This window comes from Motacilla alba, chromosome Z, assembly GCF_015832195.1.
Source record: "Motacilla alba alba isolate MOTALB_02 chromosome Z, Motacilla_alba_V1.0_pri, whole genome shotgun sequence".
Taxonomy (NCBI): Eukaryota; Metazoa; Chordata; class Aves; order Passeriformes; family Motacillidae; genus Motacilla; species Motacilla alba.
In genome coordinates, this window is record NC_052046.1 from 11,930,773 (window position 1) to 11,956,872 (window position 26,100).

The window sequence follows — 26,100 nt, forward strand, 5'->3', positions numbered from 1 at the left end:
GGGGAGGTTTAGGTTGGGTAAAAGCAAAAGGTTCTTCACCCAGAGGGTGGTTGGCCCTGGAAGAGGCTCCCCAGGGAAATGGTCACAGCACCAAGCCTGCCAGAGTTTAAGAGGATTTGGACAATGCTCTGTGACTCTTGGAATGTCCTGTGCAGGACCTGGGGTGGGACTTGATGAACCCTATGGATCCCTTCCAACAGAACAGATCTTGTGGTTCTATGACACACATGCATGTCCATTTTCAAAGTGTCAGAATTATATTTTTTACATAAATTTGTGCAGAATTTTCTACAAAATGGGAGCTTATCTTGCACTAGGGACAGCAATTTCCAGTAAAGCACACAGGCTTTTTGTTGTATGAAATACAAATTCTAGAATCACTAAAATGGTGGGAGCTATTTTTCAAATACAGAAGACAGTTTCTGGTCTCCATTGTTAATGCATATAGAAACGTATGCGTGTTTGCTGGTCTTTTGAGATGATATCTATATTGAAATAATTTTTTCTCAGATGCCTTGTTTATTAACCAGTTTATTCTCAAAAATACTTACAGGTTGCAGCTTGTAGAGATACAGGGTATGATTGGTTTGAACAGCTTCTTCAAAATGTAAGTAATGAATTTTGAATGTATAGTTCATTGTTAGAATTTTAGTGTTCCTATTGCTTCTAAAACACATCAAATGGGAACTCCAAGAGCAGTCCTACAATAGACAAATTCAATTCCTGCTCTTTAACATCTGACAAAACAACATTTTTTCTGTTCTTCTCAGTGCAGTTTTCTTTGGCATTAGTTTCTGTCTTTGCAAGTGATCTCTTAAAACCGCTTCTTGATTTTGGGAGGAGTATTATTTGTTTGTTTAATTTCATTAGTTCTTCAATAACAACTCACATAACACAAAGTCCAGAGCTAAGATACTTAATTCTGAAATAAGGCATCTAGTGATGTCAGGTTTTTTTAAACAGTAGATAAGTGTATTTTCACATCCAATGTATTTTCTACACAATTTATGGAAACGTTGAATCTTCAGAGTATAAGTTAATTCTGCATTATATTCTACTTATATCTAATACCAATATTTCTAAGAATTGAGCTTGGTTTGTTTATATATCTTTACTTGTGTTATCATTCTCTACATCTTGCGTGCACGGGTTAATTTTCTAGCAAGAAAATCCTTTGATTCCTCTCTTGCCGGGAGTGTCATGAAAATAGGTTATCAAGTAAATCAAAGCCTCTTCAATAAGAGCCTCTTCTCTGAAGAAAAGGCTGTAATATGGCCTCAGTCCTTCTTAGATACTAGAAGAATCCTCATGGGCACAATTTTAGTACCCAAACTCATATGTAAAAAGTTTAAATAAAGTGTTGATATACAGCTATGTTAGATCCTCATTTGGTATTTTAGCTTAGTGTCAAAAACATTTGTTTTGAATTTGCACTTTATTTCTCTAAGCATTTTAATTATCTTCTAACTCCTGCTAGTTTCTGCATTATTTCATTAAGCATAAAGCAGCTTTCATCCCGATGGAAAAAATAAGGAGAACTACTATGGGTTTTTATTACAGTTACTTTTTCTTTACTTATATTGCTTTTTTACTTCCTGTAATTTTTTCTTCACCATGTTAGTTTTATGGAGAACTAAATACTTTTGTAGTCTAAAATCCTTGTGTATCTGTAGTCATTGTTAGAAAACCAGGATATACTCTGTGCAAATGAATGCAGCTTTAACACGAAACCACTTTCTGTTTCATTTGCTATAGCTGTTGAAGTCAGAAGAGGATGCCTCATATAAACCTGTGAAGAAAGCCTGTACTCAACTTGTTGACAATTTGGTCGAGCACATTCTTAAATACGAAGAATCTTTATCAGGTAATATTATGTAAAATTCAGCTAAAATCCTTTAAATTTTTTGAATGATACTATAACAGTTGTTGAAATCACTTCATTGCAAAAAGTTACTGTTCTGGAATTCCTGTTAAAAGCTGATTGTAATAAATCATTGTTCTTAAGTGATGAAATTTAAAGTACTGTGTAATAATAAAACTTCCCTAATCATCACTAGCTAACCACAATCATAAAACTACTTTTAAAATAGCTGGTTCAAACTTTCAGATCACTAAAACCAAAACTTCATGGCAAATTGTATTTGCTTTAGTAGTTCTATATTTGTAATAGGAATCATTGGCTGGGCTAATCTAATATTGACAGTAAGGAGTATAAAAACTGGTGATGTCTTTGATGCATGATTGCTTCTTTTTTCAAATCTTTTGTAGTCATATATAAATGTTAACACAATATGATGTTCCCATTTTTAATAAGAACATTCTGTTTTGATCTTTAAAGAGATGCAGTGAAAGAGATACTCAAACAGTTTTTAGGCCATATGTTTTTCATTGTTTAAGCAGTACTTGTTCTTACTGCCCTTTTTGTGTTTTCTAATCTTTTGCAGATTCTGACAATAAAGGTGTGAATTCCAGTCGCTTGGTTGCTTGCATAACCACTTTGTTCTTATTCAGCAAAATAAGGCCCCAGCTAATGGTCAAACATGCCATGACCATGCAGCCATACCTGACCACTAAATGTAGTGTAAGTAGAGACCATCAGTCTTTTCCCTAGATAACTGAGCACGAAAATGAACATCTGTCTTGTATACTTGATGAAATTTAAGGTAGGAAAAGAAAATTTAAAATCATGGAGTTTTTTCATGAGCATCATAGCTTTGGAAGTTACTAGATCCTTTTGATGATCCTTGTTGTTTTTAAGATGTTCTCCCTCACGTTCTACCCTCCATATTTTGCAGCCAAATGATACTGAAACCTTTGCTTCCTCTTTCCCAGTTTTTCTACCTTCAGGAAATAGTTTCTTAGAATTGCTTTAGTTTACAGTCACAGTCTTAAAAGTAGTTAATGTTAAACATATGAATCTTAAGATTTAAGGATAAGGTTCCATAAGAGTGTTCTAATATATAGCAAATGTATGAGAAGAAAAAAATCTTATTTCATCCTTTTCTAGATTTCATTTCTCAATTCTCTAGCTCTAGTGCTCTTGTATTCCCCTGTAGACATTGTAGAGAGCTCTAACACTGAAACCCTCCCCCAGTTAGGTCTCTGAATCTTTGCAGTGGTTTCTGCCATTTTGATCTAGCCCCTGACTGGTTAAAAGGAGCAGGGCAGGATCATGTACCCATTGCTCAAGGATGATGAGCGTGAGTGGGTGGCAGCAGTGCCTTTCAATAGGTGAGCTGCCCAGGGCAGGCTTAAGGGAGGGGTAATTGTTACCAACTTAGATTGTAGATACAGCCTGGCATTTTGCAGACTGTATACAGTATAGGGAAGACTTACCGAAATATTTACTTGTTGCAGCTCTTTTAGTGGATTGCAAATGGTTTGCTTTGTATTTACACATGGTTGAGATGAATCATAGAATTACCACTGACAGCTTGAACATGTCAAATAGCTTGGTACTAACATTCAGGATTTATACTATCCTGATTAGCAGGTTGGATTTATCAAAAGTCAATTTCTAGCAGCATCTCTTTAGCAGATGTTTTCCATAGATTCCATAGAGTCATGATAATGCAAACCAGTAGTAATTTTAGTTGTAATTTCCACATTTGTGCACATTATTACCTTTTGTTTAAGGTGCATTAAGTCATAGCAAAACTTCATTTTGTTGCTGATACCTTGTTTTCAGGTGTTGAGTCTTCTCTAGTGTGCTTATCTCAGGAAGAGTTCCTAGATTTCTTGTAAGACTCCAGAAGATTATCAGACCCAAAGGTTTTCTGGTCTGACACAGCCTTGATAAGAAGTGTAATTCTGCTCATCCAGCCTTTTTTTCTTTAGAATGCCTGCAGTAAACAGAACTTGATTTCATAATAATATGTAATTTAATAGCAGATGTAAAGTATATAAATATTCTTTGAGATGTTTACCAAATATCTTAATTAAGTTGGAGTTTTTAACTGTCAGTGCATATTAATAGTACTTAGCTTATCCACAGCCAGAAGTATTAAATATTATAAATGCTGTTGTTTCAGACCCAGAATGATTTCATGGTGATCTGCAATGTTGCAAAAATCTTAGAGCTTGTAGTGCCGCTAATGGAGCACCCAAGTGAGACCTTTCTTGCTACTATTGAGGAGGACCTCATGAAACTCATCATCAAATATGGCATGACAGTAAGTTTTTAATTGATACTGTCCTATTGATTCCATTTCACAGGACTTTGGTTTAAAGACAGTCTTGTCTTCATTATGAAGATAACTTTTGAGTCATGAAAATCAGTGTACTGGGTTTACCAGAGTTTCCGTGTGATTTTGCTGTATTTTAATGAGTTTGAGTATGTTTTCAGAGTAGTCTAAGGAGGGATATTACATTATATCTGTTAGATTGTTAATTTTAGTTCAGCATAGCTTTTTCCTGCATAACTTCACACTAATCTCTATTTAAACTTCTAAGCAGATAATTTATTTGTTCTTTCTTGCTTCTAGGTTGTTCAGCACTGTGTGAGCTGTCTTGGGGCTGTTGTGAACAAGGTCACCCAGAACTATAAATTTGTGTGGGCTTGTTTTAATAGATACTATGGTAAGCAAAATCATAACAAGTAATTGTCACTTTTCAGTTTTGAGTACAAGTCTTATCTGAGGGGTACCCCACAATTAAACTCTGTGATAAAAACTTCTATTTTACTGCAGGTGCACTTTCTAAATTAAAAAATCAACACCAAGAAGACCCCAACAGTACAATACTTACTGCCAATAAACCAGCACTCCTTAGATCACTTTTCACTGTTGGAGCACTGTGTCGGCATTTTGATTTTGATCAGGAAGATTTTAAGGGCAACAGTAAGGTAAAATAACTTTCATGTATTCTCCATGTCTTAGATATAAAGAATGTTCCACTTAATTTTGAAAGCACATTATTCCTAGTCCCCCAAAGCTATATATTTTTCCATAATGCATATGGTATAGCCCTCTCGTTTTTAAATACGTGATTTTGCAAGGACTGTGCAGTAAAGTTGTATTTCTCCTTTCCTTTTTTATATATATGCTTTCTATAAGAGATTAAAAACATCTGTTTCATCTTCAAATAGCTATTAATTTTGTTTTAATTTGCCCAGGTTAACATTAAGGATAAAGTCCTTGAACTGCTGATGTATTTTACAAAGCATTCAGATGAAGAAGTACAGACAAAAGCCATTATTGGTCTTGGTAAGTAATATTAATGTTTTTTTTTTATTCTGCTCTAGTAGAAATTCACGTATATCAGTAGGAATTCACGTATTTGTGAAGTCACAGTGGAGTTTGTTTAAAATCAAAACTTACAGCATATTTTGTTTGAGAACTGGTTATAGCAAAGCTGTCTAAGGGTTGCTAGTTGCATAAGTCTGCAGCAGCCTTGGTGCTTTTGACAGGAAATGCCTTTTGATGTGTGACCAGGTTGTAGAGGGCAGCAGATTTCCCAGGTAATGAAGATGCTATTTTTTTACTCCACGTGCAAGTATGTTGTAATTCCAAACCTTGTTTTTCAGTCCAGAAGGTTAAAAAGGATGGAATAACTTGGAACATTTTAGGGGTAGGAGCAGGCATTCTGAAGGAGTCACGGGAACTGCTGTTTATAGTAGCTGGATGGCCTTTGTGAGATTAGTATGGCATTTCAGTGACTTGCAGTAGAAAATGAACTGCCACTGACTTAGGGACAGAAATCATAGATGCGAGAAAATCTTGTTTGGGCAGATAGGTCTTGGTGTCTGGAAGAGCTCAATTCATAGTTATTGCTTGGTCTAAAATAAATTGTCTCCAAGGTCTGAGAGCCTCCATTGTATGATTTACCTGTGGACAAGATTTTGGTTCTTTATGTTGCTTTTCAGGTGACTTTTCAGATATCCCACTCTAATACAGGCTAGGGAGGGTTCTGAGGATAAGGATCAAAACTGAATCTTCATTTCATATTCTATGAGAAACAATTTCAAGACAGTTGAGCAGGATTAATGGCATTGGAGTTGCCTCTGTTCCATTAGCAATGCTGTGATTCTCTGGACTACTTGCAGTTTTTCTAGGCATTATGTCAGTGTAGATGATACTTACCTATAGTCCAGTCCAGTTTAATTGCACTCTACAGAATATCATGTGGGGTAGGGTCTGTATTCCTAACCACAGACATGATTACTCTGCTCATGGATATGGAATATGTCACATTTGCCAAAAATATTTCTAAATTATAGACTAAACTGTGATCTGTTTTGTCAGTAGTCATTCTTCAGATTTCTTTTTTGCCCGTAAAAATATCAATCTTTATTTTTATTAAACCTCACTGTTTTTAGTGATATATGCGAGTCCAAGTACTGAGTCTGAAGATAGCTGTTGCATGTATGGAGATGTGGTAGACAGTGCAAATTTCCACCTCATGCTGGTTACTGAGCAAAGTTGTTGAACTCATTCAATGTTTGTGAGCAGCAGTACAGTGAAAAGGACTAGCAAGCTAACTCAACATTTATATATGGTGAAAAGGGTCATGTGAAGAATGTACTTCCCTATCAGCCTTTCACTTTAGTAGGGACACTCAGCAGTTTTAGCCTTTGCCTCAGGATGTGCCATTGCCGTTGAGGGATTAAGCTTAATCCTAATGTTAATTATTATGGTTATGTTTCTCTTCCAGATGTGTACTTGAAAAAAAAGTTGAGGATATAAACTTGTTAGAAAAATTTACCTAAACTTTTAAGTACCTAATAGTTAATGTTTTACTCACCCAAGTTCAGTGCTTACTCTAAAGAGTCTTAACAGAGTGAAAACAAAGGTGTGAATAGAAATGCTGTGACAGCATTTCTGAGATGTGAATTCAGTCCTTAAAAAAAAACATACAGCAAGTGCCTTTCTTCATCTCCTATGACAGCCTCTTATACCAAGTGAGACTTCTTCCACAGTTAACTGGGGATAGAAAAGTAAGATTTTCCTTGAGAATACTGGTGGTTTAGATTTCTTAAAGTGAATGAAGAAAAAGTTTTATGTGCTGTTACAGATACATCCATGTGCTTTTCATTTTTAAAATTAACTATAAGAAATGGGTTGGACTTTGCACAGAGGTGGTCAAGTTACAAACATTAATATACAGTTGTATAGACCACACAATCATACCACATACTCCAAAGACCACCCTAATTTCTTTTTCTTCTCTTTTCCCTTTCTCTCAACTGCTTCTCTGCTTCTTGTCTTGGGACTGAAATGAGATCTGAAACACACTGGGGGCTTGCCTTGGATTAAGCCTTTACCTAAACTGTCTTTTTGTGTGTCTGGAGCCTGTTTTAAAAACTCAACTAAATCTTCCCTCTATTACAGCTATTCTTATATATTGCTCTTGCATAATTTTATTTGCTTTCATTTCTTTCCCCCATTTTTCTTTTATGTTGCTATTTTTTCCATGTGCTCATTTGAAATCTGAATTTTTTGTGCTCATAGAAAATGCATTTAATGTCTGCTTTTCCTAGACAGTCTTAAAAAACAATAATTTGCTAAATGTAAATTAAATTAGGATGTTATGTTCCCATTACATTTTTTTAAGATACTCCATAAGAGTTTCTCAGCAGCACTTCTAAATGCACATGCATTATCTAAAACAGTATGTACTGCCAGTAATTTAGACAAGTTTTTATTAAATATAGACTTAAGAACAGCCAGTTCATTGGCAAGGGTTAAGACTACAGCTAAGAGCTGTTATGTAGTGTGTGTCTTCCAAAACACGTAGTCTTGGGAACACTTCAGATTATCTTCAAGTGAAGGCTACAATAGGCATATGAATAATGACAGCAAGAAGTACAAATTTTACTGTGTTCCCTGGTCACTATTTTTTCTATTATGATGTTAAATACTCATGGTATTTATCATTTTTTCCACATTTTCTCTGCATCTGTACGAGTCACATTTTACAGTTGCAGCAAAATGTTTGTCTCTAGATATATTAGAATGTCTGTATTAGAAAAATAACAGTTAATTTTTGGTAACATTCCTTTCTCATTCTTATGATAGTTCCTAGTCTTTGAGATGCAGGCCACTACACTGGACCTGGTTCCAGACCTGTATAACTTTCTGTGCAGCTGCCCTGGGTCTCTCCATTTTATCCATCAGAGTCGTGCTAATAGAACTGTCATGGCTATCACAACTCCTTGTTAGCAACAGGTGATGGCCACATGGAAATGTGATACTGTTTGGACTACAAAAAGCTATGCTGCTGGGAGGAGATAAATGTCATACCTTTCTTAGGAAGAACCTAAAAAGCAGAAATGCAATTTCTATATTATAATAATGAGAAACCATTTCCTCTTTTCTCCACTCTTAGGATTTGCATTTATACAGCACCCAAGTTTAATGTTTGAACAAGAAGTGAAGACTCTGTACAACAGCATTCTTTCAGATAAGAACTGTTCAGTAAACTTAAAAATCCAGGTGTTAAAAAACCTCCAGACCTACTTGCAGGAGGAAGATACACGTATGCAGCAGGCAGACAGAGACTGTAAGTGCTGAGTTCTTCTGTGCTTGTGAGCATTGCAAAACCTGACTTTGTTTTATACAGTTACTATATATCTGTGCTGAGTCACTTAAAATTGTAAACAGATCAGTAGTATTGTTTCCAAAATATTTTAGAATTATTTAAAAAGAGGTATATACATAGATGTATTATTTACTTCCAAGATGTACAAATACTGGAAGCAATCCAGAATTCATAATTGCTGTAATGATGGTAATAATATTTTTTATCAAAAAACCCTCTAATTTGCAGATAAAAATAATGAGTACAACATTTTTAAAAATACTTTATTATGGAATTAAGACTTGAATTAAAATTTTGTCTATTTTTTTATATATGTTTATACATTAGACTGTTCTGTGTTTCGTGAGATCATAAACCTATTCTAAAAGACAGCTGAAGCATGTATTTATTGTGAAACTCAAAGATCAGCATATGTCAAGTGATGGCAAAATAAGTAATTATACTATGATGCGTATGCTATTGCTTTTGTCCTTTTTACAGGGAAAAAAGTAGCAAAACAGGAAGACCTGAAAGAAATGGGTGATATTTCCTCAGGGATGAGTAGTTCCATCATGCAGCTATATCTCAAACAGGTCCTTGAGGCTTTCTTTCATAACCAGTCCAGTGTACGCCACTTCGCTCTAAATGTCATTGCTCTGACATTAAACCAAGGTCTCATCCATCCTGTTCAGGTATGATAGGTTTTTGTGGTGGGACTTTCTTTCATTCATGTTTTTAGAGGCTTTTGCACTTGCTAAATAAATTTCCAGGTCTTCTACTTACGTTACAGCAGTTTCTTACAATAGCCAGAGGCCTTTACAAAAGGCATATTTAGAAATCTACTTTATGTTGTTAGCCCACAAGATTCCAAATGCTTCATTATCTGTTTTTTGGATTAAGATATAAAAGCCCAGGCAGTACCTAAAAAGCATGTAGATATGTACATTGGAGAATAATTCCGTCACAACTTTGAGGTATATGCCAAAATGTTTTCTTTCTTTAGTTCTTTATCCTGTGTCAGCTTGCTTCCACCTCAATCCCTATATCCTCCAAGCACTATGGAATTCCACAGTCAGTGTCAGAGAGAGCTTCAAGCATCATCTCCATCACTCTTTGCTTACATAATGTTTTGTATTAATTTTTGATGCTGCAACCATTGCACATGTTCAGTCATAAGTGTTTTTGGGGGGTTTTAAATGCAATTTTCTGTATTTTAAATTCACTTTAGAGTTTGAGAAAAAGGAAAATACTACCTGAAACCTCACAACTTCATTAGAATGCTGGTGTCTTGTAGTATTTTTTTCTATTTACTTGAAGAAAGGGTAGTAAGTTGCATAGACCTTCCTATTCTAATTTCTGCAGTAGAAAAAAAGAAAAAAGACTGAGAAGGAGGAGATGCAATGCCTCTGAATAACCATTTCATTTGTTTTTCAAGTGTGTGCCGTACTTAATTGCTATGGGCACAGATCCAGAGCCCTCTATGCGAAATAAAGCTGACCAACAGTTGGTGGAAATAGACAAAAAATATGCTGGGTTCATTCACGTAAGTAATTCTAATTTAACATTTTGCAAAATACTGTTACGTTCTCTAGTGGTTCAACACTTGAATATGCTTCAGCTCCAGAAGAAGAGTATAAAGTACAAAAATAAACAATGACAGTAAGCAGCTGTAAAGATGACTCCCCTGAGAAACAGAAAGGATAATATAATTTGAAGTGTCTCTTCTAGTCCACAATTTCCTTTAATTTATGATTCAGAGTAATATTTTAGATACTAAACAGTATGTACAAGCCTTTATTTGATAAGAGGTAAGGACAAGTGTTTCATAATGTTTAGTAGTGATTTTCCTGTATCAATGGACTAGAAAAGAAAACACCATGTAACAGTCAATAGAAGTCCTTAGAATATATATATTAGAGTCTGCAAGGCACCAAGGCTTTATAAATTGTAATCTAAGCAGGAGAAGCATAGGAAGCTGTTTACGTCTGATGAATATTGCTGAAAGGAAAAACTAAAGGCTGTGTGAGGGTGTGGAGTTGTGGCATAGTGCCAGTTCTGCATCTGAAATTAAGCTGCAGTATTCTCCTTATTGGAAGATCTCAGTCTAGGTTCTCTGTGTGTACCATGTTGTAGGACTTCTCACATGTCCTTATTTGTATTCCAGTGCATTTGAAGCATTTTACTGTTGATGGCATCCAAACAGATAACTCATCCATTAAGTGAAGGCAGTTGCAATTTGCTGTGTTAGGCAGCTGGGATTTAAGACGATGTATAGACACATAGACAACTTTGCTGAACAGCCGCAGCAGTAGTATGAGGACAGTTGGCTATGCAGCCTAACTAGAGGGTCAGTTTGTTCTGAAACTAGAGCAGGACCATTGAAGTGAGTAAAATCAACTGGAAATTATTGGATATATGGAAAAAAACCAAAAAGACACATACTAATTTTCTGTTGTTAGTCCTATTGTACTCATATAGATTCAGTTATTGGTTTCACTACAGGGGATACCAAGCATATACGCATGGTAGAATATTCTGTTAATGTACAAAAACATTTCAATGTTCTTGAAAATTGTTTAAAGTGGAATACCTGGCTATAGTGGGTAAACAGATTAGCTGTATGTTCCTAGCAGAATTTACAGTCAAAGCAGTTCACAAGACATTCTGATCTCTGCCACAAGTTCTGTTTGACAGCTCAAATCTGTTTACCGTCTCAAAAGGTAGTATTGCCTCAGTGTGTCTTTTTTATTTAAATTTCAGATGAGCATTCCTTTAAAAGGATTCAGTTGTACTGCTTTGGAAGCAATGTTTTGAATAAAAAGAGATATATTTCCATTTCAGATGAAAGCAGTGGCTGGTATGAAGATGTCTTACCAAGTACAGCAGGCAATTAATACCTGCCCAAAAGATCCTGTGAGAGGTTTTAGACACGATGAATCATCCAGTGCACTGTGTTCACACCTCTACTCCATGATTCGAGGGAACCGTCAACACAGACGAGCCTTTCTAATTTCTTTACTCAACCTCTTTGATGATACTGCAGTAAGCACTTCATTTCCTTCACTTAAAAAGAAGTTAAAATGCAGCATTAAAAGCTTAAGTTCTCCTTTTATGATGTATTTTTATGACATAATTATTGATAGCTTTGTCTCCAATGTACTTTTTTTGCTTTCTAATATAAGATATTTATCTGTGTAATGGAATGCATGTTGCATCACTGTGTACCTTTTTATACTCAGTTTGGTCTAATTAGAAATAATGTATCTTCAGGTATGACTAAATTTTGCATGTATAGATGTTGTTTAGAGTGGTTTTTTGGGGGTGGGGGCTATACAAAATCGTGGTCTTTTTTTTTTTTTTGCTGTAGATTCTTAGGAGCACTGCAGAAGTATGTGAATCTAGGATATTTCTACATGTATTCATGTGTGATTTTTTCTTTAACTTCCAGAAAACGGAGGTGAATATGCTTTTGTACATAGCAGACAATCTAGCCTGTTTTCCGTACCAAACACAGGAAGAGCCACTGTTTATAATGCATCATATAGACATTACACTATCAGTTTCTGGTAGCAACCTACTACAGTCATTTAAAGAGGTATGTGCATTTATATTTTAGTGTATTTATGGTGGTGGAAACATAAGTTTCCCTCTAATGTGGTCAATTTTTCAGTGAATGCAGTACCATTATTATTGTGTGAACCAGTTGCATTACTTGGCATGTAAACAATGGTCAAAAACCAAGCAATACTGTCTGTTCTGGCCTTTATCTGGTAGACACTAGTCAAAAACTCTACTTACATTTCTGCTTATATTATTAAAAAAGGATGATGAATCTTGAGATCAAATTTATATAATTTCCCAATATGGCTGAATAACAGTTAACTATATGCATCTGAAAGCACATGAACCTGGAATCATCGTGGAATACTAGTTTGTTGTGGTTGTTTGTAAAATTTTAATAATAAAATCCATTTGGCAGTTTATTTTGTTGTCAAGTAGCTGATGCAGTCACATTTGTGTTGCCTGAGAGATTTGAAATACATTGTTTATTGCAAGAGAGGAGTGGGCAGTATTTCTTAAGGCAGCAGTAAGAACCTGAATCATGACAGAGTACCTGTTGTTATAGCAACACACAAGCCTGTGAGCGGCCTCTGCTTCTTAAACACTTCAGTGTCTTCCTTTCCTGAACAGATGTTACAGTAGAAGGTGCAAATTGTCAGGAAGCAGTTCCTGGAAATTCCATTTTGACTAATAAACACAAGTCAGAGTTGATGCCTGAAAGTTCACTGCCTGAAATGTACTGTGCTTTAAATGCTCACCCTACCAAAGCTGATTTTTAATCTGCTAGAAAGAGGTAATACACTCTTCAGGTTGAGAACCAGTGTGTAGCACTGGGCACCAAAAGGATGAGATCCCGTTTAGGTCTGTGTCCTGAAAAATCACACTATGTGCCGTAGTAATGCATATGTGAAATTAGATCTGTAGATCTACAAGTAATCGTAGAACTAATCATAAAATGGCTAGGGTTGCAAGGGACCTAAAGATCACCTTGTCCAACCCTCTGTTATGGGCAGGGACACCTTCCATTAGACCAGATTGCTCAGGGCCCCACCCAGCCTCGCCTTGAACGCTGCCAAGCATAGGGCAGCTGATTATTATTAATCAGTATTAATTCAAATTAATATTAAAACAAAACTTTTTTCCCGATTTATTGTATTTGGCCTTCTACTGTATTTTTGCTGCCACTGCTAATGAACTTCAGCAATCTTTTAATGATAACATAGCAGGGGAGTGCTTGTTGCTGCAGTTCCTTCTGTATGCACCTTGCAAGAAAATCTGGGTGTTGGATAATTTTTTCAGTATATTTTTGCCATAATAATTTTAAGACTATCAAGTTATAAATTAATAACGTTCTTCAGCGAATTCTCTTTAATTTAAGGTAGTAATGATTTTGGACAGATGATTTTAGGTACCTACATTATATTACTTATCCTTATTTTGGAATGTGTGTTAACTTCTCTGTCTTGCAGTCTATGGTGAAAGACAAAAAAAAGGAAAGAAAGCCTTCATCGGAGGCAGAGACCGAGAGTGACAGTAACAGTGGTAGTGGGAGTGAAAGTGAGGAGGAAGCTTCTAAGCCTCGGAGGTTACGGAAACGAGTGGACTCTGATTCAGATTCTGATGAAGAAAATGATATAAATGCAGTGATGAAGTGTTTACCTGAAAATTCAGCTCCTTTGATTGAATTTGCTAATGTCTCCCAAGGCATATTATTACTTCTGATGCTGAAACAGCATCTAAAGAACCTCTGTGGATTCTCTGATAGGTAAGGCTATTTTAAATAATAGGACGCTTGTTATGCAGTGATATTTTTCCATTTGCTTAAGTTGATTGTAAGTACCTGTTTAAGCAATACATTTGTATAACAGAGAAAAAAATTTATTAAGCTGAACTTCAGCTTAAAGAAATGCAATTGTTTGATTTCTTACCAGGCTATCTATTGTATATGGAATGATTCAAAGATAAATACTTAAATTGGAAGTTGTAAAAGCTTTTTGTTCAAATTACTCTGGACTTTCCTTTAGAGGTCTTCTCTTTTGTTTTCTTTAAACAGTAAAATTCAAAAATATTCTCCATCTGAATCTGCAAAAGTTTATGATAAAGCTATAAACAGGAAGACAGGAGTGCATTTTCATCCAAAACAAACTTTGGATTTTCTGCGAAGTGATATGGCTAATTCCAAGATCACAGAAGAAGTGAAGAGGAGTATAGTAAAACAGTACTTAGATGTAAGTAAAGTTGCTTTGCAGAAAGTCTGAAATCTTTTAATACAGTATAAACTTGAAAGTACATTTCAAAATGTTAAGTTCCTGGTTACCTTATGTGATGTGTGGATCTTCTTTTCAGGATGTTTAGCAGGACTGTATTTCGAAGATTTCTATGAAGTTTAAACTCAATGATAATTAATTTCAGCTTAAGGATATTCATCTTTATGGAGTATTTTCCAATTTGTGATATCCATGGTGTATACCTCTCCCATATTACTTGTTCACTTTATTCCTGACTCTTTCTATTATGGGAACAGAGACTGTGGTTTATTAACTGTCCCTCACCCTGCAACAGATAGAGAAAAGAACTTGCCATTTGGATTACTCGGGAAGAAGCTTTAAAAAAAAAAAAAAAAAAAAAAGTTAAGTTTGTAGAACACAACATAAGCTGTTTAAGTTCTCTGCTGTTTGTTTTATCCTGTTTCTTTACTTTGCTACTTGTTTCTAATGTAATGTAATGTGATATAAATGTCCATGTTTAAAATTACAAAGTGAACTGATATTTTTTCTTTTAATAGTTCAAGCTCCTTATGGAACATTTGGATCCTGATGAAGAGGAAGAAGATGGAGAGGTGTCAGCTAGCACAAATGCTCGGAACAAAGCAATTACCTCGCTGCTTGGAGGAGGCAGCCCTAAAAACAATGCAGCTGAGACAGAGGACGATGAAAGTGATGGGGAGGATAGAGGAGGAGGCACTTCAGGGGTGAGGCGGAGGAGGAGTCAACGTATTTCGCAGCGTATTACGTAAAATGATTTTTATGTGCTTATAAATGTCAGTTTATTATATTAAATGTACACCAAGTAATGTAATCCACATGAAAAAAAAGCATTTTGTAGATAGAGATTCTCTACTTAACCGTTTATACAACTTTTGTAGAAAGTTTAACAGAAAAGACAATAAAAAAAAAACCAAACTAGAAAATGAGATTTATCCCGTATAAAAAGTTATTAATTTTCCTTTGGAATGTACTGTGTGTTATCCTTTTTATTGTTGCCAAGTTTTTATGTAGCTTTATGATTCATGTGTATATATAATTTTATATATCAATAAGAGATAAAGACACGGGTACAAATTAAGAGTATGTGGTTTTACAAGGATATGTTAACCCCTTGGCGCTGGCGGTCGCGGTGCGTCTCATTGCCGGCAATGGAATGTGTGCCGGGGAATCCCAACTCCCGGCGTCAAGGGATTAAAAGCAATAAAAGCAATAATTTCACTAAAGTTCTTTTGTGTAACACTTGGTCTTTTTTCCCCCCAATGTTTTAGTCATTGAGAAGGTCAAAACGAAATTCAGACTCTACGGAGTTGGCAGCACAGATGAATGAAAGTGTTGATGTCATGGATGTCATCGCTATTTGCTGTCCAAAGTACAAAGACCGACCACAAATTGCAAGAGTAGTACAGAAAACCAGCAATGGCTTCAGTGTTCAGTGGATGGCAGGCTCCTACAGTGGCTCCTGGACTGAGGCTAAGCGCCGTGATGGCCGCAAACTGGTGCCTTGGGTAGACACTATTAAAGAGTCAGACATTATTTACAAAAAAATTGCTCTAACGAGTGCTAATAAGCTGACTAATAAAGTTGTGCAGACTTTACGATCGCTGTATGCCGCCAAGGATGGAACTTCCAGCTAATGAATTTGTACATGCAGCCAAATTTACAGGAATTGAAATAACAGAAAAACTTGAAATATCAACTTTCTGGCAAAAAAAAAAAAAATCAATTAAATGAAGAGTAAGAATGGAACCTGGGACGCGGGGAAAAAAGAAGGAAATGTTTGGTAAACATTTTTGTGGGAGCTTCCTTCGCTGTTGTGCAGCAGAAACTTCTCAGTTCATTTTTACTCCCACTGTATTATAGTTTAACAAAAAAATTGTTTATATCTTGAAAAAAAAACCTTTCTGTTTAAAAAAAATAAACAAGTGAATGTTGGAAATTAGTCTGTTAATGTTCTTAATAAAGTGTTCTTGGAGTTTAACCTAGCAGCGGATGGCTTTCTTTAGCTTAGCCCAGTTTCCAGGAAAGCATTGTTTTTCCAGGCTGTAAAGTGGCAGAATCTCCTGGATATATAATTTATTCTGTTGAAGAAAAAAAAAAAAAAGAAAAAAAAGCATGCAGTATCTATGACCTATCTGCAGGAGGAGTTTTTGTAAATGTAGATTTTGATGTATTAGGTCACCCTGAAATAATACAAGAAAAGGGATCCCCAGCAAATCTGGTGGAACGAATACTGCAATAAATTTTTTTACTTCTCTTTGTTACTTGTCTGTTTCCATTTGAATTTCTTATTGTAAAGATCTGTTTAAATCCATTTATATTATTTTGCAGTCTTTTATGTAAAATTTACTATATCAGTGGTTTTCAAAACAAGACATAAAATATTGTTTATACAGTTTGTATAGGCTGACTTCTGAATAATTGGTATCTTTTTATTTTTATCCCTAGAAGGGTGTAAACACAAGTTAACTCCAGGGTTTTATTGTATCCTGCAATATTTAGTATTAACTATATGATTTAGCACTGTGCCAAACACATTTTCAAGAGTACATTTTGATATAAAAAGAAACTATAGTTTATTCCTTGTATGCTTCAATTTCTTTCTAATGCTGTCCAGGTGGTAATTTATGATAGTTCAGATTTGGGGAAGGCTGAATGACTCTTCTGCTTGGGCCAGCTGGCCATGTATGCATTTCTCCGGGTTAATGTAGAGAGGCTTGTGTCAAGAGGAGCTAGCTACCAGTGTCAGAGGAGTGAATGGGTATGAATCTGGGCAATTACACTACATTCCTTCACAGATGGATTTTTTAAGAAAATGTTTGTATATTAGACTAATTTTTTTACTAATTGAAAGATGTTTTCACATTTTGTAAATTGAAAAAATGCTATTGAAATCTTCCAGAAGTATTTGCTTCAGCTGCCTTGCCACAACCTTTCATAAGCAGTCTTCCTAGAGAGCAAGAAAAGCAGCATATTTGCAAACAGGAGAAGCATCTAAAAACAGATAAACTTTTTAGGAGTCTATTAAACCCTGGTGTCTTTTCAAATGTATTTATCAAAAACAGGTGTTCCTCAACACAGTTATTTTTCTATTACGTTTTGTTTCTTTTAAAATTTTAATATATGATAGGGGGCTGTTTTTGTGACTCTAACTTGCAGAATTCTAATACATTATTCAATTTGTGAGGAATAGTAACAGTATTTCAAAATATTGATATGTTAAAAAACCCAAACAACCCATTAAACAAATTGTTAATAACTACTCAGAATCCAGTTAGTAAATTGTCGGGGAATGCCTTTTTGTTGTTTCACCACTGGAATTTTTCTGAACAGATATGATTTAGCGCCTCTTTGTTTGATAGTGTTGATAGTGGTCTCTTCACCATACAAAAAGCCACCTCTTGGGCTAAGATCTGTATTGTTAAAGGAGGGAGAAGTAGAAGAAGCAGGAGTCAGTCCTCTGCAGCCCTGGAAACAGGACATTTTTGTAGCAAGCAATGAATGACTATGTTTCTCAGGGCTAAGTGCAGCCTTTATACTGGCAAACTTACTTGTAGACTAGAGGGGTTATATGACATGTCAGATATTACTGATAAGCAGAGTTGAAAATACTTCACCAAGAAACTCCCAAGTGATAAACCCAAGGATTTTATACAGTTGCAGTTTAAAATTAAGTTGGCTGTTAGTAATTTCTGATGCAATTATATTAAAGCGTCTTATTTTTAATAGGTAATACAAATATTTCCTTGTTCATTTCATGTGGCTTTTCCAATAGCAAAGATGGGGGATTATTTCAATTTGCTTGGTATTTATTGGAATGAAATTATCAAAAAGAAGTTATAATTGAACAATATTAAGTTTAAAGTTGAAGTCTAAAGTTGTCTTAGTTGAGAGTATTTAGACCATTGCTATATTGTATGTTATGCCAGTGGCATACAAGCTCCTTGGTGGGATCTGATGGTTGTTACATAATTTGCAGTTATAAAGTTGATTATAGATGATAAATAAATTTAATATGATTCTTACTAGTTAAAGAGTTGAATTTTACGCTCCTGAAGTACACAGAGTAATAGCTAGTCTAGTTTTGCCCATCTCAAGCACTCTGGTGACCGGCTGTGAAGGGAGAAGGTGGCAGTGCCCTGTTTTGGGAGCCAGGCTCCTGTCTGCTGAGGCGCGGGCTGGTGGCCCTCTGCAGCACGGAGTCAGTGCCCAGTCTCAGCAGCAGTGGCATCAGCACAGGGCTCAACCTCTGAGCAGCAGCTGCAGTTGTACCAACATGAACCATGTCAGCAGCAACCGCACACACCAAGAATTTCTCTACATGAGAAAGTGTTTGGTTTTGTTTTGGTTATTCTTTTAAGTGCTGCAGTGCAGTAATTGATCCAGTGACACAATTTTACTCCTTTGTATTGACATAGCTTTGTAGTATTTTTTCACTGTATGGCTATAGATTTTTACATATGTAACTATAAGATTATTGAATTTTTTATTCTTCCTGCTTTCTCCCTTTGAGTACAGAATCCCTACGTGGAACTTGTTGCAGTAGCTTACCTAACAAAGGGGTATTATCAAGCTTTTAGAATTAACACTAGCCATATTGTACTTTTTAAGAAAACACAGACACTTCCACAATCTAGATAAGAATGAAATTATTATTTTTAATCTTCCACTTCATACTGTAAAATTGCAGAATAATTCCTGAATATTTTCAAGATCACAATAGTTTTTGACAGAACTGTAATGATAAGTATTTTTTTAAATGATTCAATAACACCCTTTTGTATTTTTGAGGTTCTTTATTGCTTATATTAGCAACTCTAATGTGTACAAAAGTAGGCTTGGGAAATATTCAGCATAAGCGTTTTAGTGAGGTGTGGCCATTAAAAAAAAAAGGCAATTTAAATTTTTCAAATTTAAGTCAAACTTTAGCCTTTGTTTTGCTATTGTGGTGTCACTAGTAAGAATATTGTTACTGTGGAATAATTAGGATGTGCTAAACAGTAGCTCTAACATGAGATACCTTGCAGCCCTAAAATAGTTCTTAAATGTGTTTGTGGCTCATGTCAAAAAAAAGTTTTTAATCAGGTCTGGCTCATCTGGTGCTAGGTAACAGCAGGACATTCTGCCAAATGCATGTGTTAATGACATTCCAGGGAAATGGATGAGTTCAGCTGATCCTCTGCTTTGACTCCGAGCCCCAGGCAGATCTCAGTGATGCTGAATTCAGACAAACACATTTCTGTGCTTTCCTATGTTCCAACACTCCTGAGCTCTCATGCCCTATACATAGCAGGAGTGCAAGCCACAATTCCTATATCCTAGTGTTCCTCCACTCACCAAAGAGCCACACCATGGTCGTATGAGCGTTTCCATATCGTTCAGAGAATTTGTCATCTTATCATTGAAGTTCTGAGTTGTAATGGGTGAGTTCTTAATGTAAGTAGCAAGTTTTTAGATCTCATGGTTCCTTGACTAAATATTAAAGTGTAATTGTTATATACAAATAAGTTCATAGTATTTAATATTTCATTTATTTAAAATAAATGTTTTAAGAGTTCAGTCTGGACCCTTCCAAAATGAAACTTGAAAGTTTTTAATCCTAGAATGTGCACACACTTTGTTGATTCCTTTTTCACTGTGCCCAAATTATGCCTGGGCACCTTTAAATCATCCAGAGAACACATTTTTGGATTATTCTGGGAGACTTCCTGCCAGTCTGTCTTCCCCCCACCAGACCTAACTACATAATTTCTGATTTCTGCGTTATTCAGGGGCAGTGCAGCTGCATGCACTGCTCGCAGCTACCCAGACGAGGGGTCAGATATCCTCCAGACGCTCCTTGCCCTGCGGGCCGGTTCGGGCACGGGGGGGCAGGGGAGGGTTTACCCTGCCTGGAACTGAGCTGCCTCGGGCCACCAACACCAGCAGGGGGGCGGCCCAAGCGTGCGCTGTGCCCGTGGCAACCATCCCAGGGGACGGACTCCCTGCGCCGCAGTTACAGCAGGATGTCACCAGGAGTTGCCCGCGTCTGGCGCTGAGTGACCCGTGTCACTCGTCACTTCAGCGGCTTCTTTAAAGCACTCTGGTTGGGCTTCAAAGGAGGTTTTCCCCATCCCTGTTCTTTGTGCAACTGTGTTTTAAGGCTCATATTTCTGTTTTGAAATAAGATCCTGCTTCCTAAAATCTGGAAAGGTGATTTATCTGATTTCACCCCCACTTTCCTGAGGACTGGCGATTAGCAGGGTGCTGCAGCTGCGCCTGCAGTGCAGCCTCTGCCCCTCAGCGGCTGCGGTCACCAGCACCGAGCTGTGTTGGGTGGGTCACTGCTGCTGCTGGCTGCACCTCATCCCCACACTCTGTCCACTACCTCGCTTCAATGCACTTCCTCCTTTCTCTCCCCTCAAGAGGGCTTCTGAATTTGTTTTACTTATCCCTTATTTGTATTTCTCTTCCCAACTATAAAAGGCTACAAAATTTGCTGGAAACGGTCCCATTTTGTCACTACATGTAATTTATTTTGGAGAAATCATACAGGGGGCCATCTGCTTTACATTTTGACTTCACAAGCACAGACAGAAGACTTACATTTTCTTTGAGCAAGTTTTCTTTCAGTCCCTTATTTTGCATATTTTGTTCTCTTGTTAGCATTCATAATTGTACAGAAATACTCCTTCACTGCACTTAAATTCCTGAAAACCAGAAATACATGTGTGGAGGGAGACATTTAGTGGGTTTCCTGCTTAGACTAAATGCATGCTGTGAGCACAGGCAAAGTGTGATGAATCCTTGAGAAAATCTATTTGTTTCTTATTTGTGAGAGCTTTTTTATCTTGAATAGTCTCATGTGAGGTGGATGTTCAGATTCAAGGTCAGCCTTGAACATCACCTGTGCGATGAGTCCCTGCAGTTCCATCTCCACTGACAAACTGCAGGACAGATTCATGTAATTCCAAGTTCTGGGTATTTGGATCACTCTTCACCAAGGGTTTTTATTTGCTGTCCTAAAGTACTGCTGCTGCTCCACTCAAGAGAGAGAGGATCGCTTTCCTTCCCTTCATGTTGAAATCCACATGAAATAATTGGTGCAGAAGTTGCATTCAGCCTTCAAGCCATCCAGACCAAACTTTCCAGACCAGCCATGTACAGGCTTCTATACACTGAATATTTTCCTTTGGACAACTGATCCCAATCACAAGATCCTCCATGGTTAGTGTAAATTTCTCCTACCTTTGATTTTTAAGTCTTGGCAGGGAAACCCACTCTGGCCACTTCTTTAAATGCCCAGTGTTACTCCTTCCCAGGTGCAGAATTCATACTAAATGCCATACCAGATGTTGGTGGTAGGAGGGTGCACAATATTACAAGGCATGTATTATTCTCTGCAGGCCCTTTTCAAATTTAAGTACCTTTTGAACTTTGCTTCCATCTACTAGTTGTGTCTTTCTATATCAGAAAAAGAAAAAATTCCTTCCCTTATTTTAGTGTATTTGAAAAATTCCCAGATGAAGCTCAGGGTTGTCTTCTGGTGCTTTACCTCCTGTGTGTTATCTCAAACTGACAAAATTATTTCAAAAGCAAGTTTTAGGGTTGTATTTATTGTAAGGATAGTAATGAAGTTTTGTTCCTTTTTCCTACAAAATTTTACAAATTGTAGTGGAGATTTATCTTGTGTACACATTCCAGTGCTACATATAATTTCTTGAAGCCTATGCAGAGTCCTTGAAATTCCACAGCTGAAGACACTTGCTTCCATCTTCAGAAGGTTAAGTGTGGCTTTGAGGAGACAGGGAGCCTGAAAGGAAACTTCCCTTGTCTTCCCTTGCACGTTCCTCTTGAAACCTAACTATTTCTGTTTCTTCACTGGCCGGGAGTTTTTTGAAGAGAAAACACAAATGCCAGCCACGTGTATCTTTGTCTTTTGACAGAATTTGACATCTTGTTAGTAGTCTCTAAGTTTAAATATCTCAGCCAGAGTTCTGGCTTCAGCGGGAGGTGCTCTTGTGTCAGGTGCTTACATGGTACGTACCATTGACTTCATTACTGCCCAAGTCCCTGAACAATCAAGACTTCATATTAAAGAACCAAAATAGTTGAAGTAGTATGTTCTTACTTTTGTAGCTCTGTCTTTTTCATCTTATTTTAATTCTTGTACATTTTTGGGTTTTTTAAGTTGGTGTTGGGTGTTGTCTCCAATATCTCTTTTCAGGGTTTTGTTGGTGGAATTTTTTTAGTTTTGTTTTTGGTTTCACTTCTACTTTTGCTTTGTTGTTTTTTTAAACTTCCTGCACAAAATTTTTTTCCTGAAATAAGTTGCTTTTGACTTTTTAAAGCTTTCCAACAGAAAACACCACAGAAAACAAAGATCAAAACATATTAAAATGTAAAATGCGTGACATAGAGAACATGGCCTCTATATATGATTTAATCCAAAGAAAATTATCATGTGCTTAATCTGTGAAGCTTCCCTATCTTTCATTCAGATGGAAATGCCATGCTACTAGAGTGCTAAAGGAAGTTCAGGTCTCTTTGGATGAGATTCCTAAAAAGCTGTGGCAGGGGCTGGTTGCTACAGCAGCATCTCTGTGCAAGTGTCCATGGCAACAGCCTCGGGCTCTGAGCGGCGATGCCGCGGCACCGTCCTGGCTGTGCCAGGCGCAGCGGGGCAGAGGTCGCCGTGGTCCTGCTGCACCGCCAGCCCTGAGGAGCATCTGCCAAGGTGTCCTGCAGGGAGTGACAGCAGAAGGCATCCTGCTGCCACCCCGACTGAGCAGTACTCCTGCATCAGCTGCAGAGCTGACAGAGAGCCACCAACTCAAACACAGCTGAGAAACCTCTGCGTCATCCTGTAAGCGCATGCAGATGTGCAGGTTTGAAACTCAAAAGAGAATTTGTACTTGTACGTGTTTTTGTGCAAGGAAGAAACGAGGATTTTAACGTTTAAAATGAAGTTTCTTACATAGTGACTGTGGTAAAAGATGCCAAGAAGCTGCTGGGATTAATGATCCCCAATGTAAAGTTCATCACTTTTCCCAGCATCTTGCCATTAATTGGAAGGTGCTGCACTGTTCTCTCACTGCTTGGTTAACAAAATTAACCTGGCATTTCAATATCACAGTAGAGAAATGGAATGGAATGGAATGGAATGGAATGGAATGGAATAGAATAGAATAGAATAGAATAGAATAGAATAGAATAGAATAGAATAGAACAGAACTGCTATGGTTGGAAGGGATCTACAACAACCATCTAATCCAACTGCCACTTCCAAAGTGGATTTTTGCTAATCCAAAGAACATTTTAGGACTGCCCAAAGGTTAAAACCTATTGCTAATGGCACTGTCCAAATGCCTCTTGAACACTGAGACTTGGGGCATTGACCAAGACACCTGCTCTTCTATGTGACCATGCACAACCCTTGTGGTAAGGAAATGATTCTTAGTATCCAGTCTAAACCTCTCCTGCTTCAGCTCTGAACCATTCCCATGCATCCTGCCCCTGGATGCCAGGGAGCAGAGCTCAGCACCTCCCTGTGCCCTTCCCTTCCTCATGAAGCTGTGGAGAGCAGTGAGGCCACACCTCAGCCTCCTCTTCTCCAAAGTGGACAAGCCCAAAGACTGCAACTGCTCCTCACAGGAGGTTCCGGCTCTGTTTCCCTCCTCAGGATTCACTGAAGGACCTTCCCATCCTTCTCCACCTGCAGGGCCCAGCAGGCCCCAGGTGAGGCCGCCCCGAGGCTGAGCCCAGCGGGACCATGCCCTCCCTGGGCCGGCTGTGCCGTGCTCGGTGCTCTGCGATGGGGTTTGTCCTTGGCGCTGCTGACCCACCCTGAGCCACCCCTCTCCCACTTCACCCCCGTGCCCAGTGTCACTCCTTCCCAGGTGCAGAATCCACCACTTGGACTCGACAAATTTCACCCCATTTAAGATTGCTTAGTGCTCCAATCTATCTAGATCCTGCTGCAAAAGCCTCTTGTCCCTCAAAAGAATCCACAGCACCTCCCACTCTGGATCATCAGCAAACCTGGTACAGGTGCACTCACCTCCAGCATCCAGACCACTGACAAACACACCGAGCAGTAACTAAAACATGAGCATTTTGTTTGTGTCTGGCAATGTTATTCTTCACTTTTCTTATTTTCCTAAAGAGGCTACTTTGAAGGATTCCCATGCCAGCCACGAAACAAAAATTAAAATAAACAAAGTTATGTTTCTAAACATCTATTCTACGTAAAATGTGAAGTATTTTAGGGAATGTAGAGTATTTTAGGAATCCTGGAAACTCCTGAAAAAGCAAGCCAAACGTGTCCTGGGCTGCACCCAGAGCCCTGTTGGCAGCAGGGGAGGCAGGGGATTCTGTCCCTCTGCTCTGCTCTGCTGAGACCCACCTGGAGCACTGCATCCAGCCCTGGGCTCCCAGCACAGGAGGGACAGGGACCTGCTGGAGTGAGCCCAGAGGTGGCCACCAAGATGACTAGAGGGATGGACAACCTCTGCTCCAAGAGAGAGCAGTCTGAGAGAGTTGGCACTGTCCAGCCTGGAAAAAAGAAAGCTCTGGAGGGACCTCAGAGCTCCTTCCAGTACCTGAAGGGACCTCACAGGAAAGCTGGGGAAGGATTTTTTACAAGGATAGGTAGTAGCAGGACAAGGGGCAATCAGTTTAAAAAGAAAGAAGATCAACCCAGGCTAGATACAGAGAAGAATTTTTTTCTGTTGAAGGTGGCAAGCCACTGGAACAAGTGAGAGGCTGTGATCACAAAACCACCAAAAACTAACAAAAAACCGCAAAGGGATGGCAAAAATGAGGCAGGCTGGATAAAGAAAAAATTTACCAACCTCTTCCTTTTCCAAAGTTTTAAGTTCTGCAATTTGGTGCTTGAGGAAAATCTTAAGCCTTCAAACTTGAGCATAAGCATTAACTTCTCTTTCGCTTTGCAAGAGAAATTTCAGCCCTGAAAAACTAAGCAAGTAATGAGGCAATTAAACTGTAAAGCAGTTTGGATTAATAAACACATATCCAGTTGCATTTAGACTACCTTTACTAGGATATTAGACAAAATTTGTTTATAAAAGGTTGCAATGACTTAACAAGTTTTTATTTGTTTGATCCTCATAACTTCTTTGACAGCAGACCTCCTCTAGGGTTTTTTAATGTTTATTTCAAGATTTCTTTAATTTCAAATTACTATCTGCTTCTCTCAGAAAAAAAAAAAAAACCAAAACAAAACCTTCTAAACAGTTTCCTCTTCTTCAGCCCTAAAAGGAACATCATAGAAGAGAAATTGCAAAAAACATTTTTTGAGTCCATGGAAGCAGCTTGGTTAAGAGATCACTCTTGATGATCTTCTCACATGTCCCAAGTGCTTTTTCTCACTGCTGTGGCTCTGCAGGAGCAGCTCTGCCTGCCCAGGCTCTGCTGCTGTCACAGCTCAGGCAAATTGTGAGTTCAGTGCTGACATCCTGATGGGGAGATCTTTGAACTGCCTCCCTGCCCTTGTGTTAATGATTTGTGATGCTGTGGATCGGGAGCCACATCAAGAAAGAATTTCCTTTACCACTGTTAAAATGAAAGGGACTGACTGCTTTCTCTTCTTCCTCACAGATGGGCATAATGAGATTTCCACACTTGGCTAAACCAGTATTTTTCACAGTACTTTACCACCAGGAACAGAAAGTGCTTCCTGATGATTTGTTTGGTGCCACGCTGAAGAAACACAGTATTTAAACTGTGGGCAAAGTCACAGTTTCATGCTTTGATTGGC

General features: G+C 37.6%; 1 protein-coding gene across 9 annotated transcripts in view; it reads left to right on the forward strand.

Moving 5' to 3' along the window:
• Positions 1 to 16,606, forward strand: part of NIPBL (NIPBL cohesin loading factor) — a 158,933-nt gene extending 142,327 nt beyond the window's left edge. For 5 of the 9 annotated variants that reach the window (XM_038124293.1, XM_038124292.1, XM_038124296.1 and 2 more), the window contains 16 exons: positions 554 to 607; positions 1,756 to 1,864; positions 2,445 to 2,581; positions 4,032 to 4,172; positions 4,485 to 4,578; positions 4,689 to 4,843; positions 5,114 to 5,204; positions 8,326 to 8,499; positions 9,019 to 9,209; positions 9,953 to 10,060; positions 11,359 to 11,559; positions 11,966 to 12,112; positions 13,548 to 13,843; positions 14,132 to 14,306; positions 14,864 to 15,049; positions 15,614 to 15,979. In XM_038124293.1, coding sequence (XP_037980221.1) covers positions 554 to 607; positions 1,756 to 1,864; positions 2,445 to 2,581; positions 4,032 to 4,172; positions 4,485 to 4,578; positions 4,689 to 4,843; positions 5,114 to 5,204; positions 8,326 to 8,499; positions 9,019 to 9,209; positions 9,953 to 10,060; positions 11,359 to 11,559; positions 11,966 to 12,112; positions 13,548 to 13,843; positions 14,132 to 14,306; positions 14,864 to 15,049; positions 15,614 to 15,979 — 2,625 coding nt within the window. Of the gene's footprint in view, positions 1 to 553; positions 608 to 1,755; positions 1,865 to 2,444; positions 2,582 to 4,031; positions 4,173 to 4,484; positions 4,579 to 4,688; positions 4,844 to 5,113; positions 5,205 to 8,325; positions 8,500 to 9,018; positions 9,210 to 9,952; positions 10,061 to 11,358; positions 11,560 to 11,965; positions 12,113 to 13,547; positions 13,844 to 14,131; positions 14,307 to 14,863; positions 15,091 to 15,613 lie in introns of all 9 variants that reach the window. The other 4 variants (XM_038124294.1, XM_038124300.1, XM_038124301.1 and 1 more) reach the window with 2 other exon arrangements.
• Positions 16,607 to 26,100: the final 9,494 nt, after the last annotated feature.